The sequence below is a fragment of the Castor canadensis genome, chromosome 2 (assembly GCF_047511655.1).
Source record: "Castor canadensis chromosome 2, mCasCan1.hap1v2, whole genome shotgun sequence".
Classification (NCBI taxonomy): Eukaryota; Metazoa; Chordata; class Mammalia; order Rodentia; family Castoridae; genus Castor; species Castor canadensis.
The window spans coordinates 58148253-58173562 of record NC_133387.1 but is presented as its reverse complement, the minus strand read 5'-3'; the positions used below and the strand labels follow the sequence as shown (position 1 = coordinate 58173562).

The following is a 25310-nucleotide window of genomic DNA, read 5'->3' as shown; positions in this document are numbered from 1 at the left end:
GGAAAATCTTTAATAGAGTGTTAACCTAATGGTTTCATTATTTAAGTGGTATTACCAGAACTAAAGTTAACTTACTATAACTAAATTAACACAGAAACACATTTTCTTGAGTTTAGCCTTCGTTATGTTCATCACTTCACTATTTTACCTTCCAATTTGGTTAAACACAATGTGATAAACAATATATTTCTAAAACTAAATACTTTATTTCTTACTAATGTACTAAGGTGCTTCATATGTCATAGTTATCAATTAAACAAAACAAAACAAAATAACTTGAGAGGTTAAGAAAAGCAAGTATAACTTGAGACTAGTTAATTGTGTTAATTTACCAAATACTGAGCATAGAGGGGTATGCAATTAATAGCAGCAGCAGCTACCTTCAGCATTTCCATATTATCACTGTGCTAATTGCCCTATGTAGACTGTTTCATGTGTTCCCAGAACACAGAAGGAGATATTAGTATTAACCTTCTCCCCCTTATTTTGTAACAAATCATAAATACATGGCAAAACATAAAATAAATTATTCCCAAAAGTTACATAAGGAATGGATGTGAAATTTGGGATATACCCTGAAGCAGTCTAACTTCCGGCCCTATGAAGCAGATTCATCAAAGATTCTTTATTTCCTGCATCCTAGAGTATGAAGCACAGTGTTAGGTAAATTCAAACATGCATAGATGTGCTCTTGGGGGGTCACAGGTTGGAATATTTAAAACCTATTGTGAGACTGATAGATTAACTATAAAAGATAGCAAGTTTGAGGACCACCAAATCTATTTGACTTGATTATGGTAATGTTTAATGTTGGAAAGGTCACTTAGGATTAGATGATAAAGGACTTGACAGGCAGTCAAATCTGGATTCAATTTGCTTTTAAATTGAGAGACATAAATTATTTTTGAATGAGGAAATATGATTGCTATCAATTCTATATTTAGATACCAGTTGTTTCTAAATAGGAAAATTATATATTGTTTAAAGCGTTAAGTAATCAAACAAAATTATGCACAATCAGTAACTTTTTGATTGAAACAAATTTTTATCATCAAATACTGCACCTAAGAATTATTCATTTTAAGCCTGAAGACATCATTTTTAGACATAGTTATATAGATTGAAATGTGCAAAAATAAACAGCAGAGTATATATTCTCATGAGTCAATATTTCTCTTTGAGTCAGGATTAATTTTATAAGGCACTGAAGATTACCCTTTATGTACTAGTAGGGTTAATATAGAAAGAAAACATTCTGTCAATGCAGAAAAACAGGTCACTTTATAATGTTGTTTTTCATTTAGATACTATCATACAAACTTTGAGAGACCAAAATAAATATCTTTGAAAACTTCTGAAATCTTTCATGATGAAAGTATTTGTGCAAAGCTTAAACTGAGTATTTAAAAATATTGCAAAACTATTCCTTACATTCATTATGATTAGAATGTAGCAAGTGGTTTCTTTTCTTTATTTCTTTTCTTTTTTTTTTTTTTTTTTTTGTTCCAGTCAAAACTATCCAAGCCATTACAATTCAATGGCATTGCTTGTAGTCATTCAGCTTTATCTGGCTAAAATCCTCTAATTCTCCAGCCCCTGCTGTTGGGGATCTCCAGGCTCATCATACTTAACCCCTGCCTGGGCTTCTCAGAATAGAATTTGTTTCACTCCATTCATAGCTTCAATAGTTGAGCAAGCCACACGCAAGTGCACCCTGGTCTTTTACCCTGAGCACACTAATCTGATTGTTTTTCCACTCTACAAACTCTGGGTCAACAATCAAGCTGCCAGAAACTAATTAATTTGCAAACAGGCTTCTGTTTTCACAGAGGGAAGGCTTTTGAGAGCCATGTAGGGGAGGATGGTCACACCATGGTTACAAGTATTGTCATGGTATCCACTTCTCTAGGTAAATCTCTTGCTTGGTCACTCACATAGGACCCCAGATTATCCAGTCAGAAGTAAATCCCTATTGAGGCTCACCAAACTCTGAATACACTGACTCTGGAAGAGGAAATTGGTGTAGACAAGCTCTGTATTCATTAAACTGATGGTGAGACAAGAGAGAAAAATAGTAAAAACAAGTGGAAAAGGGAGCTAGCTTTAAGGAATTTTTCAAATTATTACCTCATCTTCATAGGGTTTCACCAATTCTAACTTAAAACATAGTGTCCTTGAAAGACACATAATACTGTTGATGTTATATTTCTATTCTTTCCATTTAACAAATTCTTAAACGAACAATTCTAAACTTTGACTAATATATCACATTTGAGAGCTATACTTTTCAGTCTATCATTCAAAACTACGAAAATAACATATATATATAACAGTTTTATTCAGGTACATTTTGTAAAGTTCTGAAAAATAAATCAATTTGGAACCATACTACCACTAATGACCTAATTTTTACTCCAAAGATTTATTTACTTTTTCTCATTTGTGCAATGTAATATATTATCATAGAAATGGTTAAAAGCCTCTTAGACAGAAGATGCTGTAGAAAACAGGTCCTTGAAAAGGAGATCAAGTGAAGCTGTATTTTGGTCACTTTAGCCCTTTAAGATGATAAGAATATTTAGTAATTTTATTAAATTTATTACTTAGAGATTAAAATATTTCCATAATATACACTCATTTACTGAAAAGAGTATTTTCTCATGAGATATGCATTCTTTATTCAAATGAAAATTTTTTCTGATCAATATATTCATAATAAAAAACAGATGACTCTAAGGTTCTATGTAGGTACAGATATGAATATTTATTTAAAAGTATTACATATGCAAATTTTAGAATAATTTTTGGAAAATTATTTCACAAATATTGTCATTTTTGTTTTGTGTGATTTTATAAATATTACTAGTGAGCAAAGAGGGAACTCATTGAAAATGTAATTCAGAAATTAAAAAATATTGCATCTTTGCTACTTCATTCATAGGATTCAAAAACTAAAAGGACCTTTGTGATTTTGATTGTTTTAACTGAATGAGCTCAGCTTCTATTACACTCATCTGCTCATATAATCATAAAGTGTGCCTTACAGGACGCTTTTCTGCAAAGGTCAGCAAAATATTATTAATTTACTTAGGCCATGGAAATAATCCAAAAATGACATCATTAAGAGGTTTGACATTATGCAAAATAGATAATTCATTTTACTTCATAAAGAAAAATGCAACTGGATACTCTGACATGGCTTCTGCCTCCAAACATGGTATAATTAAAACAGTTTATTAAAAGAGTTATACAAGCCACTGAAGATTGGGTATCTGGTACCATGTCATATTAATATGTGCGCTCATAGTTTATTTGCAGTCATGTTTCTTGGTTTTATTTTTCTAAAAATGCATCCTGTGGAGAAACTTGAATCTTAAGAGAACATGAAATATCCGAGTACCTGACCACAGAGGAAGTTATGCTGATTCCAATGAGGGCAGACCAGCATGGTATGAATGTTCCAAGTGAGAGGAAGTGGAATGATGACTTGCATACCATTTCAATTAAAGAAAAAAAACAAGTGGGTCGATCTATCCACAGGCACGATCCTTTTAGGAAATTCCACTAAAAGAAAACAGGTCTTCCTGAAATGAGTGGGAAGGCCTCACACTCTGGGCACTCTAATTAGGTCTGTTTGTGTTCACCAGGCCTTGGCTTTCTCAAGAATCCATGTGGTTTCATGTATTAAACCCAACTCTGGCTGCCCTTTCACCCTGACTCAAATATAATCACTCACAGAATGAGTCTGACAAAGCTTCCTAAGCATGTTCCACCCAATGGACGTGGGATAAAGGACAGAGAGATAGTTAATATTTTAAGTGCTTACTAAGGCCAAGCACTTGCACAGTGCTTTTTATAGGTTGTTATGTAGTCATTTTTTTTTTTTTACCATAACTGTAGGAGGTAGGCTGTCTCACATATAAGGGCCAAAGTCAAGGTGAAAATTCATCTCATTTTAAAGATTATGGTATTTTCTTCAAATTATATAGAATCCCAATGTTAATGCAGAAAATATATGAGAAAATAATTTTCATCAAACACAAAAATTAATGTGGGCTAGTCATTAATCTGCTCTAATGAATAACTAACATGCACAGTAACTATATAGCAGTATCTACAGACTAAATGTCGTGGAATGATTACATTAACAGCAGTGTAAACTGATTTGTTTTCAACTACAAAGTTATGCAGAAAAAATCTAACTATCTCGAAATTACTACAAACTGAAATTAGAGTTGAAATTTAAAACCATATCACATAGAGAGAATTTATGTAGCAGAAGAAAAAAGCAGCAAATTTTATCACATCATGTCAAACCCAAAATGGCACATTTTCTGTGATTGAAAGTTGTTGTAACCACTAACAACCTTAAAATAAGGTTTAGTATAAATGATGAGGAATTTTTAAAAGCTGTTATGTATTAATATGTAAAAATATAACGGATTTCATCCCTTTTAAGTTTCTTAATCTAAAGGTGTGATTCATTCCCATTCTTTCCTGTTAACGCTGAACTAAAAGTTTTATTGACAGTACTATAAAAATTAAAAAATATGAAAGTAGTAAAATTCCACATTTAACAAGATTCAATTCTAGATAACTGTTTTTTGTTTTCTTTTAGTAGGAACAAAAATTAAAAGTCATCTAAAATAGATAAGCTGACTCTCCCAAAAGATTTGAATTGATTTGAGAAAAGGCTTATGCCAAAATTAATGTAATAGCCCTTAAGACCATTGGAAAAATTATCTTACAAGGTAGTGCATTACATCAGACAACACAGATGATTGTGTAGTCTATGCTGAAGCCTGAAAACTCATTTATTTTATTCATGAGTGTGTAAACATTATGTTTCCAATTTTATTCTGAAATGGTATCTGATTTCCTGAGGCTTGTGATTCACGGTCCCTTGGTTCTATCTCAAACATGTCTGCATCCTCCATCTTGCACCAGTCTGGTTTCTGCACCCTGTCAGATATAACCTTTGTGCTAATTTGGAAAAATCAGTTCTCACATTTGGTGCTGAGAGACTGATAACTGAATTCTCAAATGAACTACACATTTTCAGAGATGAAATACAGAGCTGTGGACAATGACTCTGTTTTCCCACAGTGTAAATTCTTCAGACTCAGCTGTCAACATGTGAGTGTGCAGCATAAAAGCAGCTTTAACTTGATGACTTTTCCTTCAGGGCCATAAAAGTGAAATGGATACTATACTCTCCTTTGCATTGTTCCATCTTCTAATGAGATTTTGTTTCTCACGGACACTGAAAGCCTGTAGGCCCGTTAGAGGTCTTAATAGATCAAAGTCAACTTCTTACTGAATAAAAAACAAACATTTTTCCTCCCACACAAATATTTCCGGTTAAGAATAGACCAGATAGCAATTTTAATAGAGGGGTTTTCCTACAATTTTGCCACCATACACTTCCTGGGTTTAATATTGACAGTGCCTTTTAAAAATTGTCCTTTGGGTGTTTGGAATTTTACACAGTTTCTCTTCAATTCAGCATCTTTTCTTTTCCTTTGCAACCTGCAGTTCCTCAGATGGTCACTCAGGCATCACTATATCTGCTCTACCTAATGGGGGTGGGATATGGCTATATTTCAGTACCCTTTGGTTTTCACAGTGTTTGTTTTCGATCATGAATAATATGAATAATCTTAAGTGTTATATGCATGTGAAACAATAATGAGGAACTGAAGCCAAATTTGGAGAATAAGGAAAGATGAGAGAAGTGACTGTTTTGAGAATGGGCTAACAGTGGCACATACTGCAGGACAGTTTATTTACACGCAACTTGATTAAAAATCTACAGAAAGTCTTTGATTATCTTTGGGTGAAGATAGAGGATAGACTATTGGGTGAAAGTCAGGTTTAAAGTGGTTCAAGGTAGTGAAAATGTTGAGGAAACAAGTCCTAGCCAGGCTATGAACTTAAACACAGGGGAGTATTTTGTATACCATGATTTGAAGAGGGGTGTCTTTTGGAACAGATGAGCAAGATTTCAGGTCAAGGGAAGAAATTAGTGACAAAGAAAAAGATAAGGACAGCAAAAGAAATGCCAATTGGGTTTTTTCTCAAGACTAGCAATATAATTAAGAGCACAGACAGAAAGGTCAGATGAGGAAGGTATGATTCAGGTATTTTCCCTACTACATGAAAAAATAGTGGGAAAAATCAGACATCTTATTATAGGAAGAAAGAGATATTGATTGGGATAATTTTAGGTCTTTTTTTATGTTTTAAATAGTCACTTTGAAGTATGGGATGACTCAGAACAAAGATGTCACACAAAACCCATGGTCCCCTAAAGTTTTATTGAGGTCTAGGCAAGACATGTGATTTTTCTGTAATGGACTAAGGACAGAAGTGATGAATTTTGGGGTTCCTAGAAGTAAGAACAGAATACATACGTGTGGCAGATATTCAAAGAGTGAGATAATCAAGCACCCTACTGAGAACATAGGTGAACTGTAAACGATACACTTCATACTCATTAAAGAAGCATGTGGAACCAAGAAAAAGTTCAAAGGCAGGAGAATAGGGAATGGGGAGCTTTATTTCATTACATTAGAAGTAGACACATATATTGCTGATTGAGTAATAAAAGTAATATTACAGGGACCATTGTAAAAATTTTTGATGAATGTATAATTGAAAAATCAAAAAACAATCACAGTTTTGATAAAAGGATATAAAAGGATACATAAGAATCACTCAGTTAAAAATATGAATGAAAATATTGCTTATTTTAAACATATGCATGTTGCACATTTTCTGTGATGCTAAAATTATTTAAATGCTATAAGGAAAAAAATAACAGAGAGCAATTTACAGAAAGAATCTACTTGTTCAAGTCATTAAGCCAGTGACTGAAATTGAGGAAACTGGGTCCTTGTTACAAGTCTTCTACCAGGTTAGAAAATATATTGGACATTATTTTATCACCTATAAAATGAGAAAGGACTTTTTTTTTAAATTAAATATGAATCCAGTAAAATAATGATAGAGAAGTTCTTTGAAGTTTTGAAAACAGTATAAATGTGCTGTTAACACTGAAAAAATTTTTGTTTGATCAGTAGAATTGCTTTCAAGGGAATGAGAGCTAGGGAGGAAAGAAGTACAGACTGTGGGATTTGTTGTGGTGCTCCGGTCAGACAGGATTGGTAAATCATCTTATCTCTTCCCATTGCCTCCCTTCCATAGCTCCAGTCCAGATCTTTCTTTCTATAGCTAACTACTGAAAAACTTCAAATTTGGCACAAAACTAGTATTTCCTGAAATTTTAATCTCTCTTTTCTCTTTTGACCAACTTTCTCACTCCCACAGTCATGAAGTCACTGGCGTTAGCGAGCAGCATAATACATCTCAAGTCATACTGTATGAAAAGAAAGCTCTTCAAAGACTTAATGCAGACACACATTGTGTGCCTGTGGTCTTGCACACACCACCTACCGTTGAGCCACCTGGAATCGTGTTGCTCTGTCCTAATTGGGTGGTGATGTCCAAGTGTTCTGAAGATAGCAAAGTCTCGTCCCATGAAATCAGCTGCAGTTCCAGAATATAATTCTCCATCTGTGTTGTCACAACAGCAAACCAGATACATTTATTTAATTCAATTAAGGCATGAAAAACAAAACAAAGATAATGCAAGTTTAATGTTATGATTTTGCTAAAAAGAAGACAAAAGCTATTTGCATCATTATGCAAAGCTACTTACATTTCATCCTATATATTGAAAGAATTTTATTAAATGAGCTTTCTCACATCGAGTATCTATCTACTCATTGAATACAGACTTATAAAATGTTAGTAGCATCTGATTCCATGAGCATTGCTAAACATGAAATTTTATTCTTTTCTACAATGAGCAGTGACAAATGTACAATATGCAAAAATACCAATGTATGTGTAAAACTACTATGGCTCTAATAAACTTGTTTAATTGGGAACGATATCATTGTATAATCTTGCTTATAGCTTATTTTAATGCCAATTAAATGTTTTATATGCTTTTTTCCAGGAGGATCTGAATTAATGAGATTTTAATATAATTTGGAAAGACCAATATTTTCCTTGCCAACTATTTCTTGCTTTATATTTTTTAACCTATCAAGTGAATAAAAATGTTCTAACTTGGTATAGGCTATTATATTGCCCAAAAAATAAGTCTATCACAGATCCTCAGTTATAACAAAACATTTTTGAAGAGGAGAAAATGTGGACAAACCCAGGTCATAATCACTATAATTTAAGATTCTCATTAATCATTCAATTGAATTGACTCTCAGGCAGGGTTCAGTAATAGAGGGCACATAACCAGAACATAAAGAATAGAAATGAGAAGAAAGGGATGAGGAAGAGAAGCTGTATTTACTGAATAACACTATGCACTTGTCAGGCAGTCAGGCACTAACTTGACACTTTCAAATGATCTTATTTAGTTCTGTCAACATCCCATTTTGTAAACAATGTTCTATTTCACAGTTCAGGAATCCCAAAGTTTCTCAGCTAAAACCCAGGTTTGTTTAATTCCAAACCTTTACACTAAACTGAAGTTTTAAAAATTATGTTTTCTGTCCTTGAGGCACAAAGCACCTCATATTATTTCTTCCAGATAACATAAAAGTGCCTGCCTACTTACAGTGAACTATTGTATATGCAAACAAAAACAAAACATTTTCTCCAAATAATTTACAATAATCACAGTAAACCTCAATGATTTTGGATCATTTTGATGCATTAGTGTTTTTGTATTAATTGATTTAGAAAATATTCACAAAATAAAGAGAGAATAGAAAAATTGTACCTTAAACATATATATAATATTTTAATTTCCCGGGTATTTTTATATTAGAAAGGTAAGTACCAAACAATGTAAAGTTAGAGTATTAATTTAATATTGTGTAGACCATGACCAGCAGGACATTTAATCAGAAATGGTAAAGAATATTATTGAATAATTATTGTTTTGTTCAGTTTGCTTTGTTTAAGATAAATTAATAGTTATGAATGATATTCTACATGAATGATTCAGAAAGCAATTGAAATATAATGGGAAGACTATTATTTGGATTTAGAAGGACATCTATTTTATATTCACTTGTTTGGTTATATTGCAACTTTTGTTTTATTTACTTTCCTTTAGGAATGGCAAAAATCAATACCAATGAAGGTAAAAGCAGTGAGACTGATTATCCTTCAAATTTCAGACAGATAAAGAGACAATGTAGATGAGGTATGCAGAAGAAGAGCTATTGACTCAATTTATTACTGAAAAGACAATTAAATTAAAAATTGACTTTTCAACCTACTAAGGAAGGTTTCACGTTGGACATCAATTGCTTCCAGTCATGGGAAGTTACCTCCACTGGAATATTGTTTTTGGCAAGAGTCAGAGTGATTTTCTTGGGCTGGAGGGTACTAGATGATTAGGTGGTAGTAAAGGGCACATTCTCTTATTGTCCATGCTCAATGTCAGCAACTTTCAGTGCACCAGGCCATAGATCAAATTTCCTGCTAAGATTTCTACAGGGATTATGATCAGAGATGATTGTTACATATAAGACATGGCATCTTTTTTGTTTTTGCCTGAACACAGAGGTTGCAAAATATCCTTCCCTTCTTGGTTCTTGTTAAGCAGAAATATATTATCAATTCAGATTACCTGCCAATTAATATACCTGAACACTTCCTCTGTGTACTTAAGATGTGTCGTATTCTGTGGCTAATGACCTATAGATTTCACAGTACAAGAAATTTATTATATCTGGACTTTTTTGTGTGTGTTTTCTTGGAGGAAGGGGAGAAAAGATCTGCTTAACAAAAAAAGTCTATTGACCATATTTCTGTAGTTTCTAGGTCATTTATGAAGTTAACAAATTATATGCTGATTCCTGGGCATAGTGTTAAGTTACTATTTCCTGACCCTAAATATAAGTTTTCTTAGAAGTCTGAAGTCCTAAATTAGTAAATATTATCCTGCCTTCATTCAAATCGCATTATGGTTATGATCTATACTTTTCAGCTTTTCTTTCTACTAGGTAAGATCACTAGTGAAAGAAAACATGGCATTTATCCAACTCTATCAAACTGATAGAATAACATATGCAATGAGTTCTTTTATCTATATATGTATATATCTCTTATCTATCTATCTATCTATCTATCTATCTATCTATCTATCTGTCTATCTATCTATCATCTATCAAGAAGTAGTTATGGATACCCTGTTTAACAAGATCTTTGAGTCTCTACCAAAAAAAAAAAAAGAAGCACATGGGCAGAATGATGTCTCAAAAACTATCTATTGGACTAAGATTAATGCTAACAAATGTAAGTAACCATCTAGAAACTGTCAAAGAACAAAGTGGTTATTTGAGTACACCACTATTCTTTCCTAACTGTAAGCTTTTTAAACTGTCTTTTAGGGAAGTTTTCTTTACTGAAATAAACAAAAACAGTTTTGTGAACTATATTTCCACCATGACTGAGTTACCTGAGAAACATGTATTATAAATAAAAATTCATATATGCTCTAGACTTTCTGTTCATAGTTCAAAATGAAGTGAAAATTATGGCTTAAATCAGTTAATGTATCTAATTACAATTCCTAGGAAGGGTGTGGTGAGGAACAACAGGGGGATAAAAATTCCTGATGAACTTGCAGCATTACTCGCACAGGTGAAAAGTATGACATGGATGAAACAAACCTAAAGACTAAGTCACTATGCTGTTAACACCTTCCATGCATAGAGTAAAAGAGTAGTTAGAAACAGAAGGAGTGAAAGAAACTCATCTCTCTCCTTTTCCCTTTGCCTTTCACTCTGTCTCTCTCCTCCTCCACTGTTTGTCTCTGTCTGTCTCTGTCTGTTTCTGTCTCTGTCTCTGTCTCTCTCTTTCTCACTCTCTCTCTCTCCCCCTGACTCTCACACACAGCATTCATGAAAGTCATTCCTTAGAATGGAAGAGTGTGGGAACAACTTTACATTTTGTTTTTACATGTATTGAGCTCCTTCTCTATACCAGTAAATACAATACACTGGTTTTGTTGCTTATGTTGTTCTTTTACAGCTAACAGTTTTCAAGCAGTAAAATATACAGGTTACAAAAGTATAAAAAATTATAAGATGCCAAATCTGTGTCCTAGCCTCCCCACAGGCAGCCCCTGTACTAGATTTTTGTTTGCTTATTTCCATTTCACACATCTTGCAGAAATGAGCCAACAAGTCAAAATAACGTTATGAAGATACATTGTCTTACTTAATTCTCACAACAAAGATAGTGGAATTAGCATGGGAAACTGTTATATATAAAGGAAGTAAAGCTCAAAGAGGTTCAAATAATTTTCTGAATTCTATTTAATTAATTTAGGGAGGACTTTACTTATTCTAATACCCATTGGGGGGCATTTGATAATGTCAAATTATGTTCTTTCCTGAGGCAAGGCAGAATTCCAGCTTGAAGATATAAACCTTAGCCAAAAGTCTCAGACCTTTGATATTGATCTCAATGATGTATCTTAGTGATAGAATATTTCTAAGTTATTAGGACTGTGTTCTCTGGGAAAGGTTTCAGTGAGGAAATAAAATTCTCTCAAACTGATTATTCTTCATGTGCTGAAGATGTGAGATAGTGCTTAATTAGCGTGGAAAGTACAAAGTTTTATTCTCATGCTGCGTTCACACCTGGCATTTATTCTGAGTAGAGGTGCAACTGCTATCTTTAATAAAGAAACTTTAAACAAAGCCATAAAAATGTTTGCAGGTGGAAAAAATCAGAAATGTTTTAAAAATAAAATCTGGAGTGCCTTCATATTAACAAAATGATCATTATTAAAAAGGCTGACAGAATTTACTGAGGTGATTTGGAATACTTTTAGGGCAGGTTAGAGGATTTGGGGATGAAAACACTGAGCATTACTCAGGGGAGGAACCATGTTTTCTATGGTTATCAGCATAAAAGCCCATGGCATTTTAAAAAGAGGTTACAATAAACCTTGATGCTTCAGGTAAACTATACTTTTCAGCTGCCATTTGATTTTAAAGTTACTATTGGTTGAAATTGCTTCATAATGGAACTGGTACAATAAAAATAGCTGATGCCAAAATCCATCTGGCCAACTTACATATGGTTTGTTCTAAACTTGGAATTTTATTTCCCAGTGTTGGGAAAGGGAGCAGCCTAGAACCATCTTAAAATTCCCTCTTATGTGCTGAAATGAGGAGGATGTATCCAAATAATGAAGTAAGATGGGATTTCCTAATGGCTATTTTATGATATATAAAGTACCATCTGAATATTTCAGAGACAGCTCTTACCCCTGATTCAAGGGCTTGGTAGGCGCTATAGAAATTATTTATGTTCAAAAGTCTCAATAAACTAATGAGAATTCTTTTGAAATCAGTACAATCTAAAATGCCAAGAAAAGTCAAAGAGAGGAATGAAATGTAGTATGAAAAGAAAAGTTTATAACACAGTAATGAAGGAAATAAGTATCCTTGATAAAGGGAGTTACAGCTATTGAATTAAAATCATGTTGCAGGGGTATTTTGAGAGATTTTTTTTATCAGATCTAGTAGGGACTGTTGCTGTTTCTGTATCTTGCTGGTTAACCAATTCAAAAATTAATTTATTTGGCCTTGTTAATAAGCACTGTATATCTCTGAAAATTACTAAATTATTTTGCTGCATGTGGTATGAAGTCTGGATTTCCATGTAAAAATTGCCTCTCTGAATATCTGTAGTTCTTTCTGAGCCACACTTCTTCTCTTTGACACGCTGAAATTCCCTTAAATCTTTTCCATTTCATAAACCTATATGCTTTCTCAAGTAAATTTTTATAGGAAGCTCATATTGTGGAGTTTCATATTTTTGTGGACTTTGTGGGGCTGCATACCATATGAACTATGTAATACCTACTTGTCATCATTCTTTCTCAATGGAATATTAAAGTAAATAATCAAGAAAATCCCTCTGAGAAGCACACCACAAGCTAAACCTTTTTTACACACAGTTTCACAGACTGCTTTTTGAGGAACATCTATCTTTTTTATTCAGTGTATAATTTAAATAAGTATAGGCTGCATGTTCTAACAAGGTATGACTCCTCCCCTTTGTTTAAGAAGACAACTTTCAATTTTCAATGTGCACTTTTGAGGAAGGAGCCACATATAATCACTAGGTTACCTGTGAATAGAGAAATTATAAGTATGCTAAGTGTACTGCATTCCTTCATGTCTTAAAAAAATGTTTCATAAATGCATCAAATGGGCTGAAATTGTCTAGATTTGAAAAGCAATCTAGGAGATATTTTATGCTGCAATGCTTTTATTCTTGATGGAACATGGATTAGTGATAAAATAAACACCAGACAATAGTGGAAAATATATCTTCATGGCTGTAGTCAGTAGTTATTATATGACTAGAGTTTTATTTTCTGCAGTAGAAAAATCTTATTTGTAAAAGAAAAAAAGATGAAAGTCTATGAGTATATAAAACTTCAGACAAATAATTTGTTTTCAAAAATATAGATTTAGTTAAACATTCAACTAGAAACTTAATACTTGAAAATTTGAAGCATTATTTTTGTTGTGTTATCAAGTCATTACTTTCTGTATTTTACAGAAAGGTAGAAAAGTGCACAATTTCTACATGATAATGGAGAAAGATATTTCCAGGAACAGAATCACAACCCAAAATATTTTTTGCATTAGGTTGTTGGTAAGCTCAAAACTTAACAACAACAACAAAAAAATCACCAAAGGCAAAATGAGAGAGAGAGAGAGAGGAGAGAAAGAGAGAGAGAGAGAGAGAGAGAGAGAGAGAGAGAGAGAGAGAGAGAATGAAAGAGAGAATAAAGAGAAGGAAGAGAAAGAAGGAAGGAAGGAAGAAAAAAATTACTTCATGATTGATCAATTATGTATTTATTGAACCTCAGTCTGGGGATGGTTGAAAGGATGTGTAAATCAATACAGATAGTTTTTTCCTACTTCTACCTATTTCTATCTTCCTACTTCTATCCTTTTGGATTGTAATTATTCTCTACCTGCTTGCAATGATGAAGGAAAAGTGGGAAAAAACTGAAAAAAAAGAGATGATTTGAGGAATGTGTAGAGGTTCTCACATTAAATGATGTGCCAGAGTTAAAAAAAAATAGGAAGAGCTAGATCCACAAAAGTGAAGACAGAATGCTTTCCTTAGGCTGCATATATAACAAGGCACCACAGTGAGTCTACTGAAGGTAACACAGTCGAGTCTCTGCCACCTATACCACTGTTTACGTTGACTGTACAGGTAAAGTTGTCCATAGATTAAAACAGTGACAGATGTGGATAGACTGAACGTCATTCTTTCCTAATAATTTCTCAACATTCTTTATTTAAATACATTTTTGCATTAAACGAAAATAAAAAGTAATTTCTTACAAAATTAAATATTAAAGTTCATATTGGGATATACAGAGATCAAGCTGACTGTTTTGAAGATATTATGAAACCATTTTGATGAAAAAGGAATCAGAGTAGTTAGTACAATAAGCAAAACAGTATTTACAGGGGACTTTTCATTTTCAAAATATTCAAGCATAATACATCTGATGTTCTCTTACTAAAACTGTTGATGGCCATAGTGGAAAATCATGGCAGGTAAAACAGAACATGTAGCCTCTTTATTATTCATTAGATTCATGTTTTAATTCACTACATACCTATTAGAAGAGATGCTGTTACAAGTTTAGGGTCATATGGACTCTTCCCACGGCCATTTTCAAAATGTGAGTCTTCCAGTTTAAAGATATTGTCCTGTGGGTCAAAACAAGAGAAATGGGTTCATTTCTTTACAAAAAGGAGTGATTTCATCATATCTGTTAATCAGAGAGAGAGAGAGCAATCTCATTCGTATAAACTTTAGAGGTGACAAAATAAAGTTGATTGAAAGCCAAGTAAGTACTTAGCCTTATGATTTTTAGTAGCAGCTGGAACATTGCAAGTAATAATGTGTAAATGAACTTTGAAGAACAGGATATGTCCAAATAGGAACAGAGTAATTACTTTTTTCATATAGGTATGTCAAGAACTATCCTAATGACTCTTGAAGAAATAATTCTAAATTTATGTAAAGTGTGTCATTTCTTCCTTGATAGAGAAGAAAAATAAAAATTAGATTATATGCCTAGGATAAATTCTAGTGCCTTACATACTGTGTGTGCTTTCCATTAAAAAGTGCTAAATATTAATTGTTCAAAAGGGCATACACTTAAAAAAATGAAGGAAAGAAAGGCAAAACAGGTCCTGTTTGAGGGTGAGTGAACAGAGAAGTTGAAGGAGATTGAATATGGTTGATGTATTTCATATGCTTGTATGAAAATAGAAGAATGAAATTTTTTCAAGAAGGGGACAAGGAGGATGAGGAACAACGATGGAGGAAGTGAATCTAATCAAGTTACATTGTAAGCACATATGGAAATGTTACAATGAAACCCCCAGCGTAGCTGAAATATACTAATACATTTTTAAAGTGTTAAATAGCCATAGAATTCATTTCCTCATTCCTTCCTTTATAGGTGCATGCTTCTCATGCATTTTTAAGTTACAAAAGCAAAAGGTAGGACGCCTGAAACTACCCTTCTCTCTCTCTCTAGGAGGAAAGCATTAACTTCTATGTTAGAGGCCGTGTGCCTGCAGGTGGTGTCAATAGAACAAAAAGCATATTTTTTTATCAACAGAAAAGTCTTCTTTGTTGGGCTTAAGTATGAAAAGACAAAATTTTTAACTACAGGTAAAAATATGCTCATGTCCCAAGGTAGAACATTGTGCAACAAAACCTGATAAGGAAGTAACTAATTCATGCCTGAGATTCCTGTCTGACTGTGTGTAGCTACTGTTACCTATATGGAACAGTGGAATAGTTTTGGCAACACTTCTTAGCACTCTTTTCAAACTTGAGTGCCCTGGGAATTAATTAGGTCAGAATATGCATGCTTTTTCCGGTAGCATATTAACTTGTCTATAGACTGAAATAAAATAGCTTTTTTGGCATTTCTCTACTATTCACATAAAAGTATTTTCTGTCTTCTTAGAGTAGTAAATGACATTCATTTTATTGTCAATAAGGATCATTTTATTTAACATTTAATATTTCTGATGGAGCTAATGGCAGAATTTCAAATTATGACTTTTAAAACTCATTTGAATTAGGGAGGAAAGTGAAAAAGGAAGCAAACCAAAAGTGTTCTCTAGTTTTATTACCATGAGTGAGAATTACCAATTCTACTGTTTCCTTGCATTGATTCTCTATTTAGTAATTAGCAGTGCCCTGACAATGATGGTTCTTCACCTCAGTTCTAAAATTTACACTGTGCAATATTTTATGGGTTTTCTCAGAATTGTGCTAAGTTGTAGCGGGAAGTGTGGTGAACCAGGCAATAAGCCCAGCTGAGCAAATAACCAAATTTGGGTCTTTGGTTATCATTACACATCTCTGAGACTTTTGTTCCAAAAAGCCAACATGAATAGGGTATTCTCACAGATTTACCAAGAAGATTATAAAATTTATACATAGCATTTTCAATGAAGCAAAATAAATACCAAATGTAACTTATTTTGGTCCCATCAATATTTCTCATATGATCAATATAACAAAATAATATGAAAATTTAACATAAGTTGTTATCATTATTATCAAATTTCTTAACAATATGAAAGTACTTCATAGTTACATAAATCACCAAATATCAAACGTTATCATAGACACTTGAATATGAAACATATAAACATATTGCCATATGGTAATAAAACATATTGACATATGCTAATGAAAGAAATAGAAGAACCTTTCAATAAACATTTTAATGCATATGCATTTGATTAAAAAATTAAGAAACAGTAAAAAAGGAAAAATACTCAGAGCGAGTGCTGGTGGCTCACACATGTACTCTCAGCTACACAGGAGGCACAGTTCAGGAGGATCACAGTTTGAAGCCAGCCTCTGGCAAATAGTTTGTGAGACCCTATCTGGAAAATAACCAATACAAAACTGTGCTGGTGGAGAGGCTCAAGTGGTAGAGTGGCTGGTGAGGTCCTGAGTTTGAACCCCAGTACCAAAAAAAAAGAAACATACTCAGAGAAATATCTATTACCACAAGTCATAGTAAATAATATTAAAATTTATATATATAATTATTATTAAAGTTTGAGGAAGCAGCAGTGGAAAGTGGTAATGTGTTAGAAAATATTGTTACAAATATTGCAATTGCTATTTGAACTCATGAAACATTTTAAAGTACTGACAAAGAGGAACTATTCTCTGAAACATGAGACACTTAACGTCTGGGATCAATATGTCCAAGTTAATCAGACAATGCCAAGGTAGATGAGAAGAACTTCCAGTTTCATGTAAGATTTGATTTACAAGGTAAAGGATTAGACTTCATAGGACAAGAGGTTAAGCAACTAGTTATGGTTCAAGAGAAGATGAAAAATTATCCTTTGTCATGGTGTCAGGTAATGTTCTCAAAGCTTCCTCCTTTTGGTTCAACTCCATAAATAAATACTAAGGTAATCACCTCTTTTAGTGATATACAATAACTTTCTTCTAAATGTAAGTTACCATAACTTCTAAGTGTCTACCATGTAAATCTACATTCTTATGTGACTATGCAGAGGGGCAAAACAAATTGAAAATCCTTTCCAGCTCAGTGAGATACATGTAATTTGATCTCTAGGTAGGTAATTAAAATGACATTTCTTACATATAAATGTTTATAGTGTAAACTTCATACCCATTATATGAAGTAATGAGATTCAAAGAAGTTGAAATTGGACTGAACTGATGTTATCCCTGGCTCTGACTGTTCTTAGCTCTGGGCCTCAGGCAAGTCCCTAAACCCTTCTAAAACTCTGATTGCTCACCTGTAATATGATAGGAAAATGTCTTAGTTGATGTGAAAATGTATTGTAATTATACATGCATGGTGATAGTAACATACTTATTATGCCCTCAAAAATATTACTTTCAATTTCCCAATGCTTACATTTGCTAAAATAAAATCATTCTGTTTCCTTCTGATCAAATCTCTCATGCCACAATAGAAATGCCTGCCAATATTTTCATGATCAAAAATTAACACTGATGTTTAAAGTTTATGTATATGCTTTTGCCTCCCATGGTACACTGAAAATCATTCTTGTTGTAACTGGACAAAAGTCTAGTTGAAAAGCTTCCTTGGAAAAAATCATTTAAATTAGAATAAAAATGTTGATCTTCTTCATATGTGAATTTTTTCAGAAATGAATATTAATGTCAATCCATTAAAATATTCCCTGAGAATTTCTAATAAAACATTATTAAATAGAACATGTACAAAAATTGTTAAGAAAGAATACCCTCTTTAGCCTCTCTGATACACTTTTGTCATTGATATGAAAAGGGACCCATATTGACGTTTCTGTTTTACAATGAGCAAGATGTGTGAAGATACTGACCCACCATGGAAGGACACTGTGTTAATGTAATTGTGTATCAATGCCCTGTGCTGTCATATGTAATATATCACATAGTTCACTGGCTCTACTTAGAAGGCCTCGCCCTTCTGAAATCTGATTGATACTTAATGATTTTCTGTTTTAGAAGAACATTAAATAGATCACATGTGGAAATATTAATACTAAATATCCTGAGACCCATGTACACAATTAAACTGCCTAACTTATATGCCTTACTTGTACTGAAACAATTTTCATTTTTAGTAATACAGGGACAAAAATCTAGCTGCATAGATTCTAATTGCTTTGGCAGATACTATGAGCATATTGTGTAAGTTATTATGCCATATTTTATTATGTGATTGCATCAGTTTTCAACGACTATTTTTAGCTTTCAAGACTACTCTTTCCCCTTTGTCTTTTGGATTTCCTGAATGTTATTAACTGGTGAGGTAAGGCATTAGAGGAAATAATAACTGTGCTAATGTCTAGTCCAAAGTCTTATAAATTATAAACCATTGGTGACATCATGGCAATAAATTTCCTAAATCTCAATCCTGTCCAAGTCATAAATTTTGGCAACAACGTTTCAATTTAAGTTATTTTATTTAATGATAAAAACATAAATGATGTTTAAAATGGAAAGAAAATAAAAATCCTACATATATATGATAGAATGAACACTTTATGTGGGAAGTTACACAAAATTATGCAAAAACCAGTACTTAGGGCAATATTTAAAAGATGGATATTTCTACAATTTTTCAAATTTCTCATTCTTCCTACTTCTCACAGCAGATATCTTGCATGCAAGTTTCCCTGAATCATCAAGTATTCCCTGATCATGTCATGTTCTCATCTTTCCCTAAAACTCCTTCCTCCCTCCCACACCCTTAGCCTCCAGCCCCTGGACAACTTTTCTTGCCTTAAAGATTAAATTGTAGTCACTTCCTAGGAGAAGTTTGTAGCAGTTCCTGTAGATATAGTTTATTAGCTTTTTTTGCGTATCTCAATTAACAATAGTATCAACCAATGATTATTAAAGGCAAATCTATTGGGCTTAGCAAAGAATGTAACAAGATCTCGGAAAATACTGTTGTATATTGTACTTTGGCCAAAGGAGATCCTTGTATGGATCAAATTCACCTGAATTTACTTTTCCTAGAAGGGTGACTCTAGATTTGCACTGAGCAATATTAAATAGCCATGAGTCACATCACCTTATTTAACTCAAATTAATTATCAGGAAAATTCTCATTCCTCAATTGCATTGGTCACAGTTCAGATGTTCAAGAGTCACATGTGGTTTGTGGCTATAGTACCGTAAAGAGGCAAATACTGAACATTTCCAATGTTGCCTAAGTTCTCTTGGACCTCATGACTCTAAATCCTGAATGCTTTCTCCATAGCAGCACAGAATGGGGAACTGGTAATCATTAGACCTCCAAGAATAGAAAATTAGACATCATACCTCAGTCACAGGGGAAAAAAAACATGATAACATCTGCATTATAACATAATACTGAAAACACCTAAGTTATATGTTTTCAAAGACAGGAGTTACGTTAGGTAATATCTATTTTCTTTTTTTTCTATATTTATTTATTTATTTATCCTTTATTCTTGTGCTGGGTGGGGGTACACTGTGGCATTTACAAAGGTGTTTACAATGTATCAAATATGTCACACTTGAATGCACTCCTTCCACCATTCTCCTTTATTCCCCCTCCCCTGATTCCTGGAACAGTTTCAACAGGATAATTTTTGCATTAACATACATGTGTACACTTTTTTACACTGTATTCACTCTCCTATTCCCTTCTTTACCACCTCCTCCTTCCCACTGATACCAACTCCCCCACACCCCCACACAGGACCTGTTCAGCCCACTTATTCTCTGATTTTGTAAAAGATAAAAAGAAAAACATGACATTTTTGCTCGTTTGAAATGAACATAGCTACACAAGGAATTTCCTTGTGGCATTTCCATGTACATATGTATTATAACTCCACTTTGTTTATCTCTGTCATTCTACTTTAGTCCCTTATGGTGCCTGTTTAAGATTTCTATATTCATTTTTTTATAGAGAATATATCAACCATATTCAAGTTCTTAGTTTCCTTCTCTTACCCTACCCCTCCCATCAGAGACTTCCCCTTAGTGTGACCAGTGTTTCACAATATAGCTGCATTTGCATTAAGTACATGTTCCAAATATGAGGGAGAATGTGTGGCTTTTGGCCTTTAGAGCCTAGCTAATTTCACTTAAAATGATGTTTCCCAGTTCCATCCATTTACATAAGAATGAAAAAATTTCATTGTTCTTTGTGGCTGAGTAAAATTCCAGTATATATAAGTACCATATTTATTTAAGGGCTGTGCAGACAAACAAATGTGCGCCTTTTCTTCATGTATGTAATTCTTCTTCTGCTTAGAATACTTATCCTCACTCTATTTGAGTACACATTTCACCAGTTATTAAAGTTAGGCTGTGATATTTAGTCCATTATGCTATCTTCCTTAGCATTCACTGATCTTCCTTAGCAGACAAAAAGTGGTTTCTCTCTGGAACTTGCATAGGGATCTATTCACCATTCTGTCATTTTTTTTAAAACCTTCTACCTTGCTATTCAATGACACACGCATTCTTTCCTGCCTATTAAATTGTTCATAGGTGAAGAACAAACTTAGCTGAATTACTCTCAAAAAACAAAACTAAAGTTAAATAAAAGTTAAAGTAAATGTTTTAAATAAAGCATTAAATTTCAATAAAAGACTGAATGAATAAGTGAATAAGTGAGTGGCAGTGACTGAGTGGAAAGATCCTATGGAAAAGTTACAGTCTTTGTAATCACATCCCTGGTCTTAAGGAGAACACACATAGTAAGTGCTTGGATACAAAATTCAAACATTAAACCAAGTTAAAAGTGAGTTCTGGGAACTATGATACTTTTAATATCTTAGTGTTAGATGTGTTGTTACCACTAATATAATATTGATATTTATATGCTTTAAATATTAGAATGCTATATATAAAAGGGATAAAAATAAAACCCGATGACAAGCAATTTAATAAACAAAATCCCTTTAATGTTATACTTTTATTATTCTTTAATTTTCATTGTGTCCTATAAAACTTTATTTACTTATATTATACTTATTAGTAAACGTTACCCACTCATGAAAGTCAACTTCACTAAGGGCTAAGATCATCAGACTTTTCTTTTGCAGAACATAAATATCTTTCTGATAAATACACCATTTGTCCTTATTTCAGTAAAGCTGGTTTGCTGAATATTTTTACTCAATATAAAGTGTTTCAGACATATCCAACTGTAGGCAGGTGTTACAACAGACCCAAGAAGCTGTTTGGACTTGCTAAATGTAATTTTTTTGTTTATATAGAATATAAATTCTTATTGGTATTTAAAATTTATGTTTATTTAGAAAATTGAGTAATTTATTTAAGGTTTTTGAAACACTAATATAAGTGTTGTAAATACATGTTGAGGTGTTACTATGTAAGATTCATATTTAGAATACAAAAGTGAAAGATCTATTTGTTAATAATTTTAGCACATTAAAATTAAAGTGTAAAAATAATAGTACATTATATACACTATTACAAAGTTTAAAAGTACTTGGTGGCTGTTGTTATTTAACGTTGTACACATATTAAATGCTAACAGTGTGTTAAGAGTTCATATCTATTATTTCACTTAATTTCACAGCAGTCTATTATTATACCTGTTTAACAAGTAAGAAAACTGAGATCGCTTACACATGATACTGAAATCACAAAGCTAACAAATGATGATGAGGGAAAAATTTGATAACAGGTCTGTTTCCAAATACATGTTTTAACCAGTATATTAAAAAGTGGATTTACCCACAAATACTAGGAAAAATATAATGTAGAAAACAGAAACTGTAAGCCAGGTAATTAAAAATGGGGAGAGAAAAATTCCAGTTTCAGAAGATTAAGAAAGGCTTTATTCAATTTAGTTCTTGAAAGACATATTTTGTTGGAGGATGAAGGGTGTGGGCATGTACACGTGTGTGGGTTTAGAGAAGTCCATTGAGAGAGGGCTGAGGAAAACAAGGAAGCATATTGTCCTATCTGGAGGAAATAGTGTGAGTTAAAACCACTAAAGAAGTAATTATAATTCATATTTGAGTAGTGACCCAAGGAACAGTTTAGACAATGAAGCAAATATAAATGTGTTGAGATAAAGCTGAAAATAAATTGGTGGTGGGGGTAAACTGCAGAAAGTTTTCTGAGCCAGCATAAGCAACATGCTTTAGTCTACACTCAGGTGTCAGTAATAAAATTTAAGTTGGAGAGCAATAGCATCAAAATGGTGCTGTATTATGTTGAATCTACTGCCATAGCTTGTGGGGGGGAAGGAGAGGGATGCATTTGTCACACATTATGGCAGCATCAAGAAATCTTGTATGTATGTGGTGACTTGGTCAAGTCACTTAACTTCTTTGTAGCTCAGGTTTCTTAACCTTTGTTGCATCAGAATTTTCTTTGATGTTCAAGCAACAGGTTCTTCCCTCAAGGAAAAAGAGAAAAGCATACCTATGTTTTATAAGAATTCTTAAGGGTTTATGGACTTTATGCAGTCATCTAAGACATTCCAAATTAACTACTTTGCAGTGAGTTTTCCATTTCTTATGTGGTATGATTTTATGACTCTAAGCTTCTACATTTGGTTTTGCTGTTGTTCTTTGTCCTACTCTGTGGACATAAATACAGGGATCATCTAAATTTTAAAAATCTATTTCTCTTTTCAATCTCGACTTGCTATTTATTTGGAATTCCTTATTTTTATAAATTCAGCTATTAAACTTCAGCCCTCATTTCTCTCTGCTGATCAGGTGGTTCATACTTGGTTTCCTGGCTCATATGAAATCTTATTTTCCATAGTTATTTCTAAATTGAGAGCTATTAAGAGTCCTTGGCTCTTCAAAAGAATATAAGAGCAATTACTAATAATAAGCTTCATAAAAATTACTCTGTCAGAAATAGTTATTTAACAATATACATTGCAGGAAGATACAAAAGAAATGTAACCCTGGTCCCTGTCACCAAGGGCTGAGAAATTTTAAAAAAGTAATGCTATGTGAATAAAGCAGGTATAATTTTCTGTCCTGATTACCATGTATTTAGCCTTGCCTTAGATTCAACCCATTTATGGCATGTCGCATTAGAATTTTATTTTTCTCTATGATAAAGCAAGCAAAAAATCACTGCAAATATAAGATTATTAATAACTGAAAAAAGAAACTTCATGAAGCATAAGTTTAAAGAAAAAGAATACCTGAAAAGATTTCTAAGTATGAATGTGCAAATAACTTTTCATATTAATAGGTTTAATTTTGATGTATGATAAATATAGCATTTAGTTTTATATCTAAAATGTAATATTTGAAGCTGAACTATTTTGAAACAATAATTACAATTATTATACTTATTTGGTAATTGCCACTAATTTTTAAAACATAGAAATATTGGAAAGTAAATTCTCCCCAAAAAGTAAAGCAACAAAGCCAAGTAAATGATAACTATTCTTATAAAAAAGCACTCTAGTTATTAAAATAAAAATATTCAAAAGAAATAAAACAAAAAAAATTCCAATTACATTTACAAAAATATAAAGCAGTTTGTTATTCATTGACATACGATCCATCTCTAGTTATATCTGTATAGAATTCTTTTCAACAACTCTTTTTAAACTTTTGTTTCTGGAGAATTTCAATGGGATCCAAAATAGAAGGAAGGATAATTTTTGTCATAAGAGTGACAACATTCCCAGAAAGTTCAACTACAGATTGAAACTGAATAGGGCCGATGTACCCCTGGGATCATTGGCTTCAATTTCTACTGTCTATTCAAGTGTTGCTGTAGTATAACAGAAACCTAACCTCTTAAACTGGTCACTTAAGTTGTTTCAATGACTCAGAATTTTCTTATTATTTGACCCTTAAGGTAAATGTAGTAAAATATTACTATTTATGGATTATGGAGTCTCAATTCTCTATCCCATTTTGTTTATTATTGATTACATGTTCTAGAAGTTTTAAAGATATTTTTGAAATGCTAACATTCTTATCTATGAAATGGCCATGTATCACAAAATTGCTTCAAAGCTTAAATGAGAAATAATATGTATTAATATAGGGAAGCATACTTAAATCTTATACAAATTTAGTTAATTGAGATTTTATTTATTATAAATATACTATTAGTGGTACATTTTTGCTACGATAGCATGAAAATAACTCATTTTCTGTGATAACAATAGTTATTGTCCATTAAGTAACTATCAGACAAGAGTAACTTTCCTAAGTTGTTTATATTTATTTTTATCCTCACAATTACCCTTAACATACATAGTGTGATTATTCCAATTTTTTGAAGATAAAATAACAAAGAGACAGAGATAAAGTGCATTTTCTAAGGTTATACAGCTTGTATGTAGCCAAGCAAGGTAACTCGTTTGTAGAACCAATAATAAACAGAGTAATAAAAAAACCTGATATATTTTACTCAACTATGAATATACACCACATATAAAGGACTGTTATATATAAGTAGACATACCTACAAACACATGACTTTATAGTTCCTGTAGGTCATGTATATTTAGGTTCTGCATTACTCTTAACTGATTCACCATGACACATAACAATGTATTTAACATTGTCCTCATATTATACTGTGCAAACAGTAAAAGCAGGTAGAAAGAATTAACATATTTCAAACATTATGTGCATAAAGTGTATGAAGTCTCTTTGTTTCTGAGTTTGTGGAAAAGTTAT

At 32.6% G+C, this 25310-nt stretch overlaps 1 protein-coding gene across 2 annotated transcripts in view; it reads right to left on the bottom strand.

Annotated features, from left to right (window-relative positions):
* The window catches only part of Sema3a (semaphorin 3A), a 460497-nt gene that overhangs the window by 74437 nt on the left and 360750 nt on the right, over positions 1-25310 (bottom strand). For both annotated transcript variants that reach the window (XM_074064863.1, XM_020153314.2), the window contains 2 exons: positions 14708-14801; positions 7456-7575 (listed from right to left, as the gene is read on the bottom strand). In XM_074064863.1, coding sequence (XP_073920964.1) covers positions 7456-7575; positions 14708-14801 — 214 coding nt within the window. The remainder of the gene's footprint in view (positions 1-7455; positions 7576-14707; positions 14802-25310) is intronic.